The sequence below is a fragment of the Furipterus horrens genome, unplaced genomic scaffold, assembly GCF_987537825.1.
Source record: "Furipterus horrens unplaced genomic scaffold, mFurHor1.1.pri manual_scaffold_1, whole genome shotgun sequence".
NCBI classification, from domain to species: domain Eukaryota; kingdom Metazoa; phylum Chordata; class Mammalia; order Chiroptera; family Furipteridae; genus Furipterus; species Furipterus horrens.
The window spans coordinates 164,665,969-164,686,872 of NW_028327171.1; the positions used below are offsets into that span (position 1 = coordinate 164,665,969).

A 20,904-nucleotide genomic window follows, 5' to 3' on the forward strand; every position below is an offset into this window, starting at 1 on the left:
TGGTTTGGCCATCAGCACTTAGTTGCAAGTACTACTGACAAAGTTAAATGAGCAATAACAATAATAATAACCAATTACAGGTACTAAAAACTATGTGCCAGAAACTAAGATATACTCAATATATATGATCTCGTTTCAGTCTTATGACAACCCTGTAAGGTAGATACTATTATTACTCCCATTTTATAGACTTTATATATGTGCCTCTGAGGCACAGAGAGGTTACGTAATTTGAAAAAGGTCATACAGCTAAGAGAACCAGAACTCAATCTGGGGGCAGTCTGGCTCCACAATGCATGCTCCTAATTACTACAATAGATATATCTACTACTCATAAGTTTCAAAGTCATAGAAAGAAGCAAAAAATTACAAAAGAATGAAATGAGATTAAAGCAAGTAGAAAATCTTAAAAAGATAGCATGAAAAGAAGGACAAGTAGCCCAAGGGGAAAAGGGTTTTCTTTCTTTCCTTCGGTATTCCATTCCACCTTGGGAAGTCTGGAAAAGTGAGGGCAATTCTAGATTTCAACATGTTATGGCATTTTCTACTAAAGACTTCAATCTGGTATATCTAGGAATCCCAGAAAACCCAATGCTAGGGAATAGAGTTTTCTTAGAGTACCAAGACAAAAGAAAAGGGGGATGGGGGTAAGTAGGGGTTAATACAAAAAACACCAGACTACAAAGTAGGAGGAGACCCACCTTCTCTCCCCACTCTCCCACCCCTGCCCCAGTCAAATTCAAGTCTCTGAGGTGGCTGCCATCAGGGACTAGCACCTAGTCCATGAAGTAATATACAAGAGAACAGCAGAGAGGCATTTCCTGCTTCCTTCCAAAAATAATTTGAAGTTGTTTTCAATAGAAAGCATAGATATAACAGGATTTATGAAATGGAAATAGCCATTCAGCACCTTGGAAAGAGAAAGCAAATATAGTCTCCCCAGAATTGGACTGACATCAAATTTAGTCTGAGCAGGAAACTTAAAATCAAAAATTGGAACACGTTATCTAGTTTTCCTTACTATGCTCACTTTGAACTACTGGGTCTTAAGTCCCAAATCCCTTTCTGGTCTCTATCCATGCTGACCTGATCTTAAACCTCAATTAGAAATGTGCCTGAGAGGCTTGCTCCAAAGATTTTGGATCTACAGCACCTCTTTCTTACCATACATATCACCAAAATTTGCACAGAAGGTAAAGACTGACATGGTTCTATTACTAAAAAATAATAAAATTGTTACATGAGACCTACTGTAGGAGTTATTGAGCAACAAGATAGCAAATTGTGCATCAAATGCTCCGGGAATAATGTGAAGAAATAAGATGGCTTTTCATGAGTTATCAAATGTTCATAACGTGCACCAGATTTTGTGGTATTGGCTCTATATAGGAGTGCTTGGGTTCTTTGTTTTTATTTAGGATCACCCAGCACCTTGGTCCCATTCCTATCTCTTCCTTACAATTATCCCCAGTAACTGATCTGGGAAAAGCAAACAGGCAAAGTCTATCCAAACAGACAAGAAAACTAGCTGCACTCCAGACTTATGAGAGCAGCCCTTTCAAATCACAACCAAAAAATGGTGTAGCTCAGTTCCCCTGTTGGGAATCTGGCCTCAAATAATTGAGTATTTGTCATTGTTGGGTGACTGTCAGTAGCTAGAAGCCAGTTATACTCTTAGTTAGGATTTAATTCTATCCAACATACTATTGAAATCCACTTTCCTAGTTACTGTGCTAAGAATTGAATAAAGAAATGAACATACAGGTTAAATACAAACTCCACAGCTTTTTTGAAAAAACATTTCATTCAACAAATAATTACTGCACACCTATAGGAGTGCTAGGTACTAGAGATAAAGGGATGAATTTCATAAAGCCCTTACTCTCATGCAACTTAGATTTTATTTGGAAGAATGGAAAGACAGACATCAAAATAAATGTCATATAGAAAAATGTTATGGAGATATAGCAGGTAGAATGATACAAAGTGACAGGAGTAACTCTTTGAAAAGGTAATATTTGAATAATAACCATAAGGTTTAGCAAAGCGGAGGTCAATGGTAGATATGTTTTCAGGAGACTGGTGGAGATGAAGGACTGCATTCAGTGAGTTCAAGAGGGAAAGGAGGAGAGGAACTGAAGAGTAATTAAAGACAATTTTATGTAACTTCGTTGAAGAAGAGCAGAGAAATTGGGCAACAGCTGAGAGGGATCTTAGGTGGGAGTTATATATAATGTGCTTGACTGATGGAGACTCAGTAAGAAATTTTTCTCTTCAAGATTTCAGGGCTCTGAATCCTATCTCAACTGTAAAAATGCTAAAAAGGTACATCTGTGATGCACTATGTACGGTGAGGTCAGTCTCTGCTTCTGCATTCTCACCTCGAGTAGAGAGGGAATAGTAAGAGCAAGACTCATTGAGCAGTTTACATGTGGAACTGAGTTCAAAGAACAAATTAGTTTTTCGTGAGTCATCATAGTCCACAGCGTGGTTTTAACCCTTCTCTCTATTCCCCTTCAACTGTTCCCCCTGGTGAAGTTTCAGCAGTTAGGTATGTAAAGGAAAATGTTTAAATTCTGGGGAACAGAAATTCAACAGAAATAAAACATCAAGGACAAAGCAGCCCCAGTTACAGGCAGACCAAATACTTCTGATTACCAGCAAGAAAGCCTTCATTGTAACCGGGATTTCACCCTTTCTTTGGCATTCCTAAGAAACAAAAGAGAAGTGCTACAAACCAGTGACAATTAGCAATAGGTTTACTCACACCAAAACCATTCTAATATGGTACTTGATAAAAATAATAATAATCTGTTTCTTAACTGGAGAAAAATGTACTATTTTTGAGCAATCGAAAGTCGCCACAATATATTAATTGAATGAACCATAATTGCTGCATTGTTCTGATGTTTATCTTAGACTCTGCATGAGTGGTTTTCCTTGATGCTAATCCCATTAGAAGTAAAAATGGACTGCAGTTTGAATCTTTCTGTTCCCTCCTCCTAAAAGAAATTGAGTATTTGTTTAATAGCAGGTGCCATTTTACAGACAGCCAAATAGAAGAGTGAAATAACTTAGGAGAGAAGGAGCTGTAACCTGTTTCACAACTTTTTTGCACATATATATTCTCTAGCAGTCAAATAACCAAAAACTCCTTATGCATAAACAGAGCAGACAAAAAGACCAAACACAGTAAGAAACTTTTTATACTACACCAAATTTATTTCAAGGATAATCTTTTTATTGCGAGCTTAATAACCTTTCCATCCTCACCATCTCACCCATTCTCTACCTTCCCCTCTCCCTCCCCTACCTCCCTGAGAGTGCTCTTACACACCACTCTTTGTTCTGTAAAAGGAATGCCTGGAATGGACACAAGGTGCCCTGTCTTGGAACTCCATGTCTTGATCTTATAAGCTTGAAAGGGTGGGGACTATGACCTAGGGGTCTGATCTGACAGTCAAGACTATGAACTACAGAGGCAAGCTTCCTGATCCTTTTGAATATTAAGAGGAAAGAATTAGTCCTTTTTGGAGCTTTTCTAATATTCATTACTATATTTAAGTGGTTTCTAGGTGCTTAATGCATTAAGACCTGTTTCTATAGAAAACCTATTTCTGAAAAATAGAAAAAAAAAGTCATAGTCACAAGCTGATTCTAAGTTTGTCCTCAAGTATTGATTCCTATACGTCATAAGTGCAGAAACAACAGAATAAAGTGTTATATCTCACAAAATTATTTCTTGTCAAGCCTTGCTTAATCCTTGATCATGTGGGAGTATTCTAATTTCAAATTACTAATAAACAACTGCTATATAGCTGAAGTGACATTTAAAATAGCTATGTGCCTCGCCCTGGCTTGTGTGGCTCAATGGATTGACTGCCAGCCTCCAAACCAAAGGATCACCAGTTCGATTCCCAGTCAGGGCACATGCCTGTATTTCAGTCCAGCTCCCCAGTCGGGGGTGTGAGAAAGACAACCATACATTGATGTTTCTCTCTCTTTCTCTTTCTCCCTCCCTTCCTCTCTCTAAAAATAAATAAAAAAATTTTTAAATAGCTACATGCTTCTATGACTAATCTCAACAAAGATCATCAATGGCTACTAACATCACATTATGCACCTACTCTTGGAAATATATACCTTATATACAAAGTATGCTGCCCATACACATACAAAAATAAAATAAAATCTTTGCATCATCTATTCAAGCCTATACACTAACTTGATTCTGAACCAGAGCAAGGAAAGGGAAGAAATCTTGTTCTTTGGGGACATATGACATTGTCTGGAGACATTTTTGGTTGTCACAACATTCTTGGTTGTTGGAAGTACTGCTGGTCTCTAGTGGGTAGAAGCCAGAGATACTGTTAAGACTTTCTAGGGTGCACAAGACAGAGCTCCCCACAATAAAGAATTACCTGGCCCCAAATGTCATTAATGCCAGGGTTGATAACCCTTGCTCCAGATATAGCAACCAATTTCCAAAAATTACAGGGGACAGAAGAACATGTTACATGACATCAAGGAATAAAATGAGCAAAACCTAGACTATGGAAAACTCCAGGACAACTGACCTGGTTTTATAAACAAATAAACTGCAAGGAGTTAAAAAAAAAAAAAAAGAAATGTAAGGCAAACCTACAAATTTCAAGACAGAAACTAACTCCAACAGACAAACTTTGAGAAATTTTAAAAACTGACCGGATATCTGATTATTTTAAAGAAAAGTCATTAACTTTTAGGTGAGATCATAATATTGCAACTATGTTTTAGTCCTTATATTTTGGAGATAAATACTGCTTCAAAATAAAGAATAAAAGAAGAAAGAGCTACAAGACAAAATTACCTATGATTTGATAATACAATAATGATGAATACAAAGAGGTTCATCATATAAATCTTTCTGCTTTTAAATATGTTTAAAATCTTTCATGAGCTTTAAATAATAAAATAGCTAAGTAACCTTCAGGCAAAAGTGCTTTGTAAACTTCCATCACTAAATAAGTGTATTCTGAGAGCACAGGCATAGAGTTTAGACCAACGTTAATCCTGCCTCCTCCACCCTTGCTTCCTGACAGTCTTTACAATCCCTCTCAAGTGACGGTCATCTCACCTACCTCGCAGTACTGATGTAAACATTGCATAAGATAGTGGCTGGTGCTTGGTGAATGGCAGTTCCCTTTCCCACTTCACACAAGAGCGCCAAACAAAGGGGAAAAACGAAGTGAGTCCATCCTGGCCCCTATACCGGTACCTTCTAAACACTTCGATCCTGGCCATTCATTTCCTTCCTGTAGGAATCTGGCTGCAGCCAGGAGATCAAAGCACTAACAAGGAAGTATGAAGATTCATTTCTTAATTGCCTTTGATTTGTTAAGATTTTTTTCACACTCCTGCATAAGTACCACAGAAATATAAATAAACAAAGTACAGAGAAATAGGAAGGAGTACCTTATTATAAAACCTCCTTACATGTGTAAGATTCATAGGGCCACGCACCCTGAAGGGTTCATGACTTGTATAATTCCAGAAACAGTGAGCTATAAATATGGTTCTTTTTCCTTAACAAATCCTTGTTTCACCAGTCACTTGTACTTAAAAAAAAAAAAAAATGCAAACAAAAACTTGATTAAAAACTCTGGCCCAGATAGTTTATAAAACTCACTTCCTTTCCTTCATTCCTTTCTGTAACAGCCGTTTGCATGCTCGTACCCTGCCAGCTTTTTTCCGGAAGGTCCATTGGCAAAGTCATCAGGCAGTTGTACTAGTGACTTTAGACTTGGCTGCAGGTTGTTCACATGGAATAAATCCAAACAGTCTGTTTCGGCTGCCTTCTATTTTTCCCCAAAGTAGCATTTCCTTCAGTCCCATTGCATTTGCAATAAAGGAGTCATATTTACCCACTTGTAATAAAGAATAAAGACACAAACTATTGGCTGGTGGCACAGGCCTCTGGTTCTCTCTCAGACTTGCACAAGGTAGAACTTTCGCCTTCTGTGAATAAAGTCCTTCATGAAGAAAAATCACCAGACTTGGAACTAGAAGACAGGCTGAGCACTACCTCTGCCACATGTCGTACAGCCTTGAACAGGACACTCTACACTACAGTTTTAGCTTCCTTATGCATAAGAGAGTACAGTAACACCTGCCCTGTTGTCTTCATTGAGAAATAATAATAATAACTAGAATTTATATAATGCTTTGAAATTTACAAAATACTGCAAAATACAAATATAACACAGTCATGTGCCCTATAATGATGTTTTGGTCGACAACGGACTTCATATAAGACAGTGGACTCATAAGATTATAATGGAGCTGAAAAATTCCTACCACCTTGTGACATGGTAGCCATCCCAAAGTTACAGCACAATGCATTAGTCACATGTTTGTGATGATGCTGGTGTAAACAAACCTATTGAACTGCCAATCATATAAAAGTATAGTATATACAATTATGGACAGTACATAGTACATTACAATAATAATAAATGACTATGTTACTGGTTTATGTATTTTCTATACTATACTTTTTTATTGTTATTTTAGGGTGTACCCTTTCTACTTAAAAGAATGTTTGCTGAGTACATTCTATGATGTTCGCTTAATGACATGTTTCTCAGAACATATCCTCATATGTAAGTGGCACATACGTGTATATGATTTACCACTATTAGTGGTCAAAATATTTTCTTCACCTGCCTCAATAAAGGACTTATTGTTTGCTTAACAAGTTAAAAAAAAAAAAAAGTCCCTGACTCATGGACTTGCTCTTTTGTGACAGCCAGACACACCCTATAATCTCTAAAACTGCAAGTGCAGAATCTAAATTCTCTGCAAAATGTCTAAAGTAAAGGGAGGTACGAATAAGGGACAACATAATATCTTCAAAAGAGAACATTTAATAAGAAATTATACCTCAGCAGCACTGTACCAGGAACTCTGCTAGGAAATAGAGATACAAAGACAAACAGTACAGACTCCTCTCAAGGAAAAATTACATATGAGGAATAAAGCACTGAAGGAAAAGTGTTTGTGTTTTTTAAGGCAGTGTGCTATGATGGTGTGGATGAGGCATGAATCTGGGCCGGTTTGGGCCCAGGTCTCTCCTTTTCACATAGATAAGTATTTCTTCCAACAAAATTCTCAAGCAATAGAGGAGATGTCCTATGGAAATAGACTAAAATGTAAATCTTTCCATGGAAACATGATAACTAAGAAGTTTATGATTAACGTTTCAACTGTACAAAACATCTGTGTACCGATTATTGGAATACTGACTATTAAAATAACTTTTTTAAGTTTGAAATAATAAAGAGGGGAAAAAAAGAAGTACCTTAGTAAAAAAAAAAGTTAGACATACATCGTAAACTTCTAAATTGCAATATACCAAAAGGAGAAATGTATACAAATTGCAGGAGAAAATATATAAAGAGAAAAGGAAGTTCTAGATAAATTCATAAATGACAGACTTATAAGGACTTTTAAGGGAAACCGGCATATCTGAAAAGACTGAGTTCAATGAACCATAGGACTGACACAGTAGAATTCCTATATTCTTGTATTCTAACAATTCTATTTAAACCTCAAAAGATGCAGATTACTTAGTGGTAAGTAGTACATTATGTACCATGATTGCACTCTCTTGTTTTGGTTATGGTAATATTTAAACATTATACATGGAATACTGTGATTTGTATGCCTGATTTGTGGTGATCAGTTACAAACTGATACAGTATACTACCATTATAGAGAAAACCATTTTCAAAATGTAACATTTTTCCAAAAGCAAACTGGAAAAAAAAATTGAATCCATAAGAGCACAAAACTAATGAGACATTTGGCCTAGAAATTTACCATAGTAATGTAACAAAAGTTAAAAGTGATCAAACTGAACTTTATATTCAACATTTTGAATGACATTTCAGGTTCCTCTGTTAATGTTAAAAGTGCTTTAATTTAAAAAGTACTTTAAATAATTTAAATCAATATACTAAGGCTGGACACACTTAGAATATCTTTATAAAAATAGACTCCTATCAGAACATCACCTCTAATCCACAAAAGAATCTGTCAAGAGATTTCAATAACAAGAGGCATATTGTACGCATTTCTGTCCATCAACAAATCTAACAAATTTATTAATATGCCACAGGGACAAATGTGAAACCAAATATAGTGCAAATATCAAAAGGGACTCACGGCAATCCTTCTCGTCAGTTCCATCTGAGCAGTCTCTGACATGGTCGCACCTGTATTCAGCTGGGACACATTCACCATTGGAGCATGTCATCTGATGGCTTGAGCATGTTGTCCCAGCTGTGAAGGGGAAACAATATTACTTTATAATTACTGCCAAACACAGACCAACCCACTGACATTTACGAAATATGAATGAATGAGGATATTTGAAAGCAAAGGCAAGTAGAATGAACATTGAACATAAAGTTCAAAGGGTCACAAGGTCAAGCACCTAACCAAGGAAGAGGGCTTACAAAGCAAAAGCAAAGGTATATTTTATCAGGATGCTATCAAAATACCCATAGAATTATATCAACACTCAACCATGTTAGTGTAGACAATTATGTTATGAACATGGGTTTAGAACACAATCTAGATTGAAAACCTATATGATAAAGAGGATAAATAATATAAAACTTTTGCAGATATAGTTCTTAATCAAGGATCAGTAAGGTCCCTCTCATTGAAACCCTGTTTAAAACAGAAGGAAATATCCCAAAGAGTTAACAGGGGTTATTTCTGAATAGTAGGAATATGGTGGTTTTATTGAGTTTTCTCTATTATACAAATTTCCTACATTGAACATGTGCCAGTTTTATAAAGAGAAGGAAAAAAAATGTTAAGCTATTTTAATTTCACCCTACGTTATTAGGGTAGGTTAAAACATGATATCATTTTATCAAATTTGCTTTCAGATAAAAACCAAGCATATTGATGCCTCAAGTGTCACGTGAAAGTTATTCTGTAAGTCTCAGGAATTATGAGATTTCTTTAATTGTCCACATTTTTTAAAAAAGCATTGGGGAAAAATGTGATCTGCTAAAATTAATAATAATAATAAAATAATAAAATGAGGGAAAAAATTTCCCCTAAATTCTTAGTTTCTTATGCTTCTGGATGGTAAAGATATTTAATTTCAGCAACATTTGATTTTTTTATAAAATTATGTATCTGTTAAGGGACATGCCATCAAAACTTACCAAAAGAACTTTTCTAAAAAACAAATGGACAATGACAGCTTTATTTAGAGTACTTGAAAATTCAAACACATAAAGATTACCATGTGATAAATTATGTAAAAAAAATTAACAAAAATTACTATCTTTAATCAATTATATCTTTGTCTTGTTTCTTCTTTCTGATCAAGAAAATAGTTTCATTATGAATGTGTCATGTAATTATTGAATAGCAAACAAAACTTTTCCAATTTCTGACACTTTGACAGTATGATTTCATATCTTCTCTCAGTACCTCATATCTATGGATTAAATTTTACTTCTATTAATAAAGGTAGATTAAGTCAAATTTTCTAGAAGTTGCTTAAATGTCTGAATTCTGCCCATGAAAGGAATACAATTTCATGTGAAGATAAAAAAGATTAATACTTCCTGAGTGGTAGTATTTATTAAATCCCCATGTAATTTATTTAAGTATATATTGCCAATGTCCACATAAAAGTAAAGAGCTTTCTCTTTTTTTCCTGAAAAGGCAAATAGTGAACAAACAAACAAAAAAACAAACCCTAAATCAAGTGCCAATATTATTTTAATTATATTGGCTTCCTTCTTAAATTCAAGCCCAAATTATTCTATATTTTATGCTTAAGATTTCAATGGGTTTACAAGAAAGCAATTAAAAGTTCATTCAAGTGTAGAGAAATGAATTAAAATTATATAGTTCCATCAACCAATCGAATGCTGTGATTCACTTATTATTCATCATTACACAAACATCTATTAGGGCCTATTATATGCCACAAAGGATACCAACAATGGGAACATCAAGATGAATCAAGCACAAATCTGTACCCTCAAGGAGCTCATAGTTCTCTGTAATTAGAAAACAATGATGGAAGTGGATTACAGGCACATGAAGAATGAAGAATTATAAAAGTAAGGGGCAGGGCATGCCTAATTCACTCTGGAATGGGATGTGGGCAGGACAGCTTCCTTGAGGAGGAACACCTCACCCAGGTCTTCAGGAGAAGCCACAGTTAGCTAGGCCAAAAGGGAGGAAGTACCGTTAGAAATGAGCCTTCAATATAAGTAACCCATAAACACGGACAACGGGGTCGGGATGGACTGTGGAAGAAGGGGTGGGCTGGATGGGGGCTAGCAATGAGGGAAAAAGTGGGACAATTGTAATAGAAAAAAAAATAAAAATAAAATTTAAAAAAAAGAAAAGAAAAAGAAATGAGCCTTTAGGCAGCATAAACAGAGGCAAAAGCCAGGAATCTGCATGGTATGCGCCAGGGAACTACAAACACTACTGGGGCTCCAGATGGACATTTCAAGGCAGGAATGTCAGTGACAGACATGGAAAAATAAGTACAGTCCACATCTTAGATGCCACTGTAAACCTTGTTAAGGAGTTAGAGCTTTCTCTTTTGAGGCGGTAGAGAGCTACCAAAGGGTTTTAGTTCAACCCTGCCAGCCTCAGCGTCAGTGAGACCTGAGGAAGCACAGGAATGGAGGCAGGCAGGGCAGTGCAGAGGCTGCTGCAGTCAGCCAAATAAAAGATATTGGCAGTGGTGGCGCAAATGAGAAAGGGATAAACCTTAGAGAAATTTATCAAGCAAATTAGGCAAGAATGACTGAACGCAGACAGTGAAAGAAAAGAAAGAATCAAGAATAACTTCCAGGTTTCTAGCTTGGGCGCCTAGCATATCATGACCTCCTTTTCATGCTAATTGACTATATGCTTAATGTCACCTACAACCATCTTTCTTTTTTATCTAATGAAACACTTTTATTACAAAACATGTTTTATAAAATTCTAGACTGAAAAGGAAAGCAGCCTTAATTTCCCTATTTCTGATCATTTGAGACCAATTTAATATTTTCTGCTAGTACCTTATAGTGGGTTAATTTTATTTTTATAATAAAGATAATACATGTATAACAGCAAATATATAAGAAAAAAACAGGGAGGGAAGATGATCAATTCTAGTTGAGACACCTTGAAGCATACCGGAGATGTCCAACAGGCAGTTGAATATACAAAATTGAAGTGTGAGCAAGAGACCTGGGTCCTAAATATAGATTTGGATATTATCAGCCCATATAGGGTTACTGAAATCATACAAATGGTTTAAATTACCCTGGGAGAGCATATAGCAGGAGAAAAGCTGCTAAGGATAGACTCTGAGCAATGTCAATACTCAAGCTGAGTAGAAGAGGAAAACAAAATAGAATGATCAAAGCAGTTAAGAAAAGTGCCAGGGAAAACATATTTGCCAATTATACCTCAGACAATGGTTCAATATCAAAAAATATGTAAAGGACTCATACAACTCCACACCAGGAAGACAAACAATCCAATTTAAAAAATGGGGAAAGGACCTGAACAGACACTTCATCAAGGACATACAGAGGGCCCAAAGGCATATGAAAGGATGCTCAACATCACTAGTCATCCGAGAGAAGCAAATAAAAACCACAATGAGATACCACCTCACACCGGTCAGTATGGCAATCATCAACAAATCAACAAACAACTTGTGCTGGAGAGGATGCGGAGAAACGGGAACCTAGTGCACTACTGTTGGTGGGAATGCAGACTGGTGCAGCCACTGTGGAAACAGTATGGAATTTCTTCAAAAATCTAAAAATGGAACTGCCTTTTGACCCAGCAATCCCACTGCTGGGATTATACCCTAAACATTCTGAAACCCCAATTCAAAAGAAACTATGCACCCCTATGTTCATAGCAGTGCTATTTACAATAGCCAAGTGCTGGAAACAGCCTAAGTGCTCATCAGTAGATGAGTAGATCAAAAAACTGTGGTACATTTACACAATGGAATACTATGTAGCAGAGAGAAAGAAGAAACTCCTACCTTTCATGAGAGCATGGATGGAACTGGAGAGTATTATGTTAAGTGGAATAAGGCAGGTGGCGATGCAAGACAAATACCACATGACCTCACCTAATACAGGACACTAATGAACAAAACAAACGAGCTGAACAGAACCAGAGACATGGAAATAAGGAACAAACCGGCAGCAACCTGAGGGGATGGGGGAAGGAAATAAAGAGGGAAAGAAGGGGAAGGGTCATGTCAAGGAACAAGTATAAAGGACCCACGGACATGGACAACAAAGAGGGCACTGACTGTGGGAGAGGGGGTGGGAGGGTGGGGCAGGGGAGAGTAATGGGAGAAAAAAATGGGACAACTGCAATTGAAAAATACAATATTTCTAAAAAAATGGAAAAAAGAAAAAAAGAGAGAGAGACAGAGAAAAGAGCCAGGACAGTAGAGCATCGTGGCAGCCAAGTTGTAGTGTCAGGAAAGAGGGAGTGATCACCAGAGTCACGTGCAATAGAAAAGTCCATCGAGTGTGGTAAGAAAGGAAAAGTGCCCACTCTATCTGACAAGCAGGAGTTCTCTGGTGACCTTAGTGAGCATAGTATTGATATATTCTGTCTGTAGTTAAAGAATGCCCATTAAATACTTCTATATCATTAAAAAATGAAAGGATTACCTTATGAAATCCACACTCATTTAAAATATGTAACTTTACATGTGCATTACTGGTACAGAATTACCTCTAGTCTTTCCACAAGCAGTGGACCTTATTAGTTCTTATTCCCTCTGTAAAGTATTTTTATTAGCAAGAGGTCGTCCACCACACATTGTATAACAACCTGCAGCTTGGTTTTCTTCCTACTGTGTATGAGAAGCAATGGAAAATGGAACCAAAATAGCATACCTAGCCAAAAGATCCATTATTCATTCATTCCGTATCCATTTATCAAGAACTTACTATCTGTCAGACAGAATGCCAGGCCTTAGGGATGAGGTTGAATAAAACATAGTCTCCATTCTCCAGAGGTTCACAATCTAGCCCTATCATTCCCACAAAGTACCTGCCATCTGCAGGTCACCCCATCTTTATCCTGGGATCTTTGATAAGCTAGCTAGAGAATATCATAGCCCAAACAGATTTCCTAGAAATAAGGATTTCTTCCTGTTCCATACTACGCCTAGCACTTTCCTTCCTTCTTTTAGTACTTCTGAACTACTATTCCCCCATCCCATTTCTGGTCCCCTTTTGCCACTCCACCTCAAACCCTGACCTAATAAATGGACTTAATCTGGATATACCCCTGTTTAGCCTTGATTAGTTCCTGTCATGCCTTCCTCAGGACTGCCATTTGTCACCATCAACAACCCTCACAGCATTACACAGTTTGCTGGCTTCCCCTTAAGCACTCTTTCCCAAGGATCAGTATCCCTTTGTTGCTGGCAGACCCTATGACCAACACTGACAAGCCCTAACTGGCTGTTTAATTATACAATCTTCCTTTTAAAGTTTAAACCAAAGTCGAATTCATGAGTATTTTGAGAATTTCTATTCTCTTCCTCAAAAGATCCTTAGCATCCAGAGGCCTTGCCTGAAAGAGTTCACACTCAATGCTGGACTCAGAAGTCCTGGGCTAACTTCCAATCTTTTATAAATGCATCTGTAACCTACTAAAGGCCACAGAGTCTCCATTGCTAGTCATCTAACAACTCAACAAGTGTCCCAGATAACGTAGCCATCAAACGTAGACAGCAAAAACATCTGTTTCCTCTTTGATACTTGAGGACAATGATTGTGGAAAAGTTTACAGGATCTTAGGTAACATTAAAACAGGCCCAGTGAGCCCTGGTTGGTGTGGCTCAGTGGATTGAGTGCTGGCCTATGAACCAAAGGCTCACAGGTTTGATTCCCCATCAGGGTACAGGCCTGGGCTGCAGGGCAAGCCTGAGTTGGGGGCATGCGAGAGGCAACCACATATTGATGTTATTCTCCCTCTCTTTCTCCCTCCTTTCCCCTCTAAATTAATTAATTAATTATAATTAATTAAAAAATTAAAAACAGGCCCAGAGAGATGGTTTGTGATGGTTTGTGAGATGTGTATTTAATGAAGCATCGTGTGGTGAGGCTCAAAGGTGAATGCCACACAGTGGTCAGAACTGGATCCTTCCAGAGGACAATTGGGGTCAAGAGCCAGAGATGGAGGGAAAATGTTAATGTTCTCTCTTCAAGATGTTGAAAGTGAATTAGGGGGATGTAAACTTTGGGACTTGCCACCTCCGTGTAATCACGGAAAGCCTGTAGCTCTAAGATGGCAGAGCAAAACAGTGGGAGGGAATTGAATACTATTGAACCAAGAAGTAATCAACTCTGGAACAATCCTTATTATGTGAGATAATAAATTCCCTTTTGCTTAACATTTTTCAATGTAAGAAAAAAATGTCAACTGGTCACCTTCCATACGTGTCCCAGCTGGGGACCAAACCCACAACCCAGGCGTGTACCCTAACCAGGAATCAAACCGGCAACCTTCGGCTTTGCGTGGCAATGCCACAACCAACTGAACCACAATGGTCAGGGCAGGAATAATTTTAAATTATACAAATAAACTTAATAGAGCAAAGAAATGATACAAATATCCTTAATATAGCAAGGAAACAACAAGCATATTTCTCACATGTTGCCATCTTATATTTACTCAGGATTACCCTCTCACCCAAAATTATTTTCAAGCTCATTAAAATTCTCTTTTCCAGTTTGATCCCCCAAAATTAGAATTTAATGGTTTCTTCCAGGTTACTGCCCTGAACCACCTCAATACTCAGAAATGTCACAGTTGCTAAGGTCTTCCTCACTGCTTTTTTTTGTTGTTATTGTTGTTATTTTAGCTTGTCCTATAGTGGCTTTGGCAGCAGTCACTGAAGCAAACACCATTAATGCCTCCAGCAGACCTTACATACTTGCTCCACTCAACTGAAATAAAGATAGTTGAATACTGGGATAGAGGAGATGGAAGATTTGAAAGCAAGGTGCTCTGCAGGATCAAAAGGACCCGTCCAAATGCAGGATCAAAAGGACCCGTCCAAATGCCATCCACACAAATGAATACCCCACCTATAGATACCAATAAATGTTTTGTTTCATTTTTGAGTGCACCATAATCCAAATTAAAGACTAGGAACATATCTAGCCATTTCCAAATCACGGGGGTATATTTATAATTCTTCAGCACATTCCTACTTTCAATATCATCCAACCTGAGAGAGAATGCTGGCATAGGCTCCATTGCTATATAATGGCCCAATTGAGCATTTACAAAGAGTTATCCCACTCTATTTATCCCATTCTGTTTTGCACTGGTAACACCTTAGGTTTCAGGTGTCTAAAGAACCAAAACAATTAATAACACTCACGGCAATGCTGATGTTCATCTGAGCCATCCTCACAGTCCTGTTCGTCGTCACACACCCAGGAGTGAGGGATGCATAGCTCTTTATTCTGACACTGGAAATAGCCTGGCTGGCAAGAAGCAGGAGCTAAAACAAACCAGAAAAGGACTCATTATGTCAAACAACCACCCTATTATACCAACAAGAAATGCCTATTTCAAGACAACGTATGTATATCAATTCCTGCTGAATATATTTGATGGCAAACATAAACAACCCTATGCTAGAATACGTGGGCTCCAATCAGATTATTCTCAGCAATAGCATCACAATAAACTGATGATCCAAAGCAATATAAAAAGTACAGAGAATAAAATAAACAGCCCAAACACACATGCATACTGAGATATGACAAAAAAAATTAAATTAAACTTTAAGTAAAAGTTAACCATAAATTATTATTAAATTTGTTGAAATGTTTTATAATAACTAATAGTACAGCATCATGATAAATAGGAAAATCCATGAGATTGGGAAAAAGAATACACAGAGTCACATAACTATTATTTCCACAATTTAGTTGCTTTAGGATCTTTGGATGGTTCTCTGAGCCTCAATGTATGCACTTAAAAGGAAGACTATACTTAACTCATGGTTTGCTGCTACAAAAAGTGAGTTAAATAATGTATGTGAAAGTACCATATAATGTTATTTGCTATCACCATTGCCATTGGTACTGTTTTTATTGTCATTGTTATAGGACATTAAAATATAATAACAATCTCTAACAGTTGTTGTAACTGTTCATTTATTCCTTTATCCCAGAAGACTGTTCTTGCCTCTTTGCTCTTGGTGTTTAACGTAAACTGAACTAAGTAAGCCCAGAGAAGACAAACAGCACATGATCATGTCTCCAAAAATAGAACTACTCCCTTGCTCAAAGTGTGGTTCACAGAGCAGCAGCAAACCTGGGAGTTTGTAGACATACAGGATCTCAGGTCCCACCTCAGTATTTGTGCATGAGCGTGTGAGAAGGATTTGATAGGATCTACTCCTCACCCTTTCTCCCATTTTCAAGTGCATTGTCATCCAAACATTACAACAAAGTTTGACTATTCTGTTGTGCCATAGTATGGCCAAAAATTAAAAACAAAATTACTTTTTACCCGCTTTCCTGGTTTTTGGATAATAAACCTTGTTTGTTCACCTATCAGAATGAATGAAATTGCAAGCTGGGAAAGCAACTGGGGGACCTTTAAGGAAAGACTTAACTTCTCTAAGTTTCACTTTCTTAATCTGAACCTTACCTCAGAATATTGTTGAGAGAACTAAGTGAACAAATATATGTGAAAGTGGTTTTATAATTAGATACTTTTGGGGTTTACAATATTCTCATTTCTTCAAAACATAAAATCATAGTAGCCACTTCTGTGATCTTTCTGGTAATTCACACAAGTTATATTATACCCTTTGTATGAAAACAGACTCCTAGAGTTACAAAACACAGTTGTTCAGATAACATTTTTGGTATTTTGTTATTAGTGGTGCACAAAATTTCCAGAGTAAATAATCTGAAACAGACACTTGCTGGCTTCAGAAAACCACTCCCAAATTTGTTTCCATATCAAGGTCACACGATAAGGGGTAAAATAGAAACTGATGTCCACTAATGTGAGTGAAACAATTAGTAATAATATCAGTTCTCTGTTCAACCACACAGATCTCACTAAAGACACCCTTTTTGTTACAGCTAAAATCACCATGGAGCACTTGTGTTACTCAAAGCAGAGCTCAGCCTGGCTACTCCCCACTTACGGCAGCCAATTTCATCAGAGTCATCCAAACAGTCTTTGGTCCCATCACACCTCCAGGATGCATCGATACAATGCCCATCTTCACAGCGAAACTGTTCACTGCTACATCCTGCAATCCAACAAACAACAGAAAACGTTCTTTTTTTTAATATGCTACACAGTTATTTCACAGAAGAAATATAAATTTTTAATAAAAATAAAAAATGATTCACTAATTAGTCATCAAAGGAATGTATGTCATCATATAAAATTAGGAAAACATTTTTATAGTGATTATACTCTGTGTTTCAAGGTCTGCAGAAAGGACATTTTATACACAGCTAACGACTACAGTACCTTGATGTAACTAACCAATCTGGGAAGCTATTTGACAACATATATCTTGCATTTTTTAAGTGCGTATTCTGTGACTTAGTACTTTTACTTCTAGGTATTTTTTTCTAAGGCAGTAGAGACTTTTATCACTTTATTATTTATAATAAAGGAAATTGATAACCTCCTAGATGGCCAATGATAGGAAAATAATTGTTTTTTTATATCTATACATTGATATATTAGAAATTCACTAAAATGATTATGAAGAACTGCTAAATGATTAAGAGAAATATTTAAAATATAATGAACAAAGACAAGGATGCAAAATTTTACCTATAACAGAGTCACATGTGCAGGGAGGAAAAAAACATTGAAATAGACCAGAATGTTAGCAATGGTTATCTCTGATAGATAAACATCATGAGTAACTTTTCATTTGCTTGACTGTGCTTTTTTCAGTTACCACCGTATGTATTTTTAAGTGGCTTCTTATTACTATAGCACATGGAGTAATTTATGACCCCTCATTCTTAGATTCAGACCAATATTCTGGCTTTTTGTTTTTTACCATATTGTAAGATGCCAGGTCTGTATTCTCATCTCTGCAAACAAATATTTAAAGTTACATGTAGGAAAAAAAAAAATCTCTGCAGCCAACCAGAGTGCACAAACTTTAAACACCAAATGTTGCCACATTTCCAAGTGGCAGTGATTATCTCATGGTGATAACAGAAAGAGAATATGTATAACTTTAAAACATTTATTTCATCTAATCATTATGTCCTGCAAATTCCCTTGGTCTCCCCCCAGGGGACTAATTTGGCAGTTGAAAATCCTCTGCATTTCCCCAACTATCTGACCAGTAACCTCCTCATGCATTATGTGCCAAGTAGAAAAATTTTAAAGAGAGCAGCCAACACCAGCCCAACTTGGAGAAGACTCAAAATTATTTTTTCACAAACCCAAGGCGGAAGAGAAGCAATCTGGTGGTTGGAAGAATAATTATATTTTCCACCTGCATTTAAGCAATCATGCTAAATTACCCATTTCAATTTTTGGCTAATTGACCCAAAATTAGGTAAATATACAGGTCAATTACCTACTCCTAAAATAAATAAACAATGCGTTATCCTGACTTGTGTAATATCAACAGCATGACATAAACATAGTTAAGTGATCTATTCCTAGGGGATATAGGCTACTTTGTTCATGGAATGTTCAAATCTGATTGTCTGTTAGTGACATCCTGATTTATAATGTATGCTGCAAATGGTCAGAAACTTCCCTTGGCTAAATGGTGGTACCGAGTGGTACAGGAATACGTACACCCAAATACCTTCTATAGACTAATGCATGATGGTGGTTGGTGGTGCAGGTCTGGGGTTGGTGGTGCAGGTCTCTTATCAACTACCTTTAAAACACAACAACCTCCCTTGCAAAAATGCCCCTCAGGAATGTACAAATTCACTCTGGAATCTCAGAACTTCTCACTGGATTTTACTCTACAAAGCAATATTTCCATGGGAGATTAGGGGCTTTGGAGGTTTAGCTATTAACACAACATATATTAAATCACTTTTATCAATTAGGTCTATTGTTAGTAATCCAACATACTACATTTGAAAGTTCAGTACATTTGTCTCCTTTAGTATCTAATAAATTCTGGTTGAAAAATTATAACAATCTAAAGGTCAGTCCACTTACAAAGAGCTTTATGTTGGTATTGGAAAAAGAAAAGCATAAACTTAGAAACTAAGTATAGAGAACAAAATTCAGAACACTATATTGTCTGTCTTGAAAACACGTATATTTAGAGCTATTTCTTTTTCTTTTAAACAAATTCTAGTTTATTTTTAGAAATGTTAAGTATGCTTATATAGTCAGGTAGCTTTTGCTATGTGAAAAATCATCCCAAGGATTTAATGGCTTAAAACAGCAAACATTGATTTAGCTCCTGGTTCTACTATTTAGCAATGCTATTTCTTAAGCAACTTTTATTACAAGCCAAATTTTGAGGTTTGTTGTTTTTGCTTAAATACAAAATTAAACACATCATGGAAAAAAGAAAAACACAAAATAGACACCCAAAATTTCTTTTTTAAAGCACTTCAAAACCAACTATTTAAAATCACTCACATGACATGTTGCCCAAATAGGGGAAACTTTACAATTAAGTAATTATTAATAGTCCTTTTACATCTGATCTCCCAAATAGTAATCTAAAGTAATATAGCAAACCTAATTTACTCAATTTATCAAAATATACATGAAAATTCATTTGTCAAATTCACTTTTTGAATAACTACCATGCTTGTTATACTTCCAAAAGACTATTGTTTATAAATATCTATCCAGAAAAAAAGAAAAAAACAAATAGTCTATCATTGCTGGGTGGCCTCTTAGCAATCAACCAAAATGCTCTGCTAGTGTCAGAAGCCTGTCATTCATTCTATTATAAAGGGAATACGTGCTGTTTAAAAACAAACTGCTGGAGACACAAACAACAGTATGGTAATTACCAGAGGGAAAGGGTTGTGAGAGAAGGTAGAAGAGGGTATAGGAGGAGACTTGACTTAAGGTGGTGAACACACAATACAACATACAGATGATGTATTATAGAACTGAGCACCTGAAACTTATAATTTTATTATCCAATGTCACCCCAATAAAATCAGTAAAAATCTTAAAAGTGCTGGTAAACAGGTTTAGATCTGGTCTGACAACAATTGCAGGTGCCCCTGATTTCAAGTATGCACTTTATTTTCTGAGTGTTTTATTTTAAATAAGTAGCCTTTACTCACACCCCCATAAAAGTTACTAGATATTATCTATAATTTATTGTTTAATAACTTTAAGTCCAAAAATGGGACTGGGCATGAATTTCATACACTGGAGTCAAACAGTTTATGGGGGGAAATTCCAAATAGAGCAAAATTTAAAATTTTCTCAACAAATGGTCTCTAAACATCCATTTTCAACCAAAAAGTTGTTTTATAAACAACAACCTTAAGTACTTTTTCCTCAAATAGAAACCAAGGAAGAAAACATAGAGCATGATGAAATTTTTAAAAAACAACTTTTATTAAGAACTAGGCAGCTACTGACGAGGAACATTTGAACCAAATGGACATCCTACCTCCCCCAGCACTAGCCTTTCCCAATAATAAAAACAGATGGTTCAAAGATGATTAAAAACTCACATGTAGCCCTGGCTGGTGTGGCGCAGTGCATTGAGCACCAACCAGCGAACCAAAGGGTCACCAGTTTGATTCCCAGTCAGGGCATATGCCTGAGTTGCAGGCCAGGTCCCCAGTAGGGGGTGCACAAGAGGCGACCACA

At 36.6% G+C, this 20,904-nt stretch overlaps 1 protein-coding gene across 1 annotated transcript in view; it reads right to left on the minus strand.

Annotated features, from left to right (window-relative positions):
* Positions 1–20,904, minus strand: part of LRP2 (LDL receptor related protein 2) — a 195,331-nt gene that overhangs the window by 159,637 nt on the left and 14,790 nt on the right. The window contains exons 2-4 of the mRNA XM_090287742.1: positions 17,252–17,359; positions 15,461–15,583; positions 8,206–8,322 (exon numbers count right to left, since the gene is read on the minus strand). Coding sequence (XP_090143868.1) covers positions 8,206–8,322; positions 15,461–15,583; positions 17,252–17,359 — 348 coding nt within the window. The remainder of the gene's footprint in view (positions 1–8,205; positions 8,323–15,460; positions 15,584–17,251; positions 17,360–20,904) is intronic.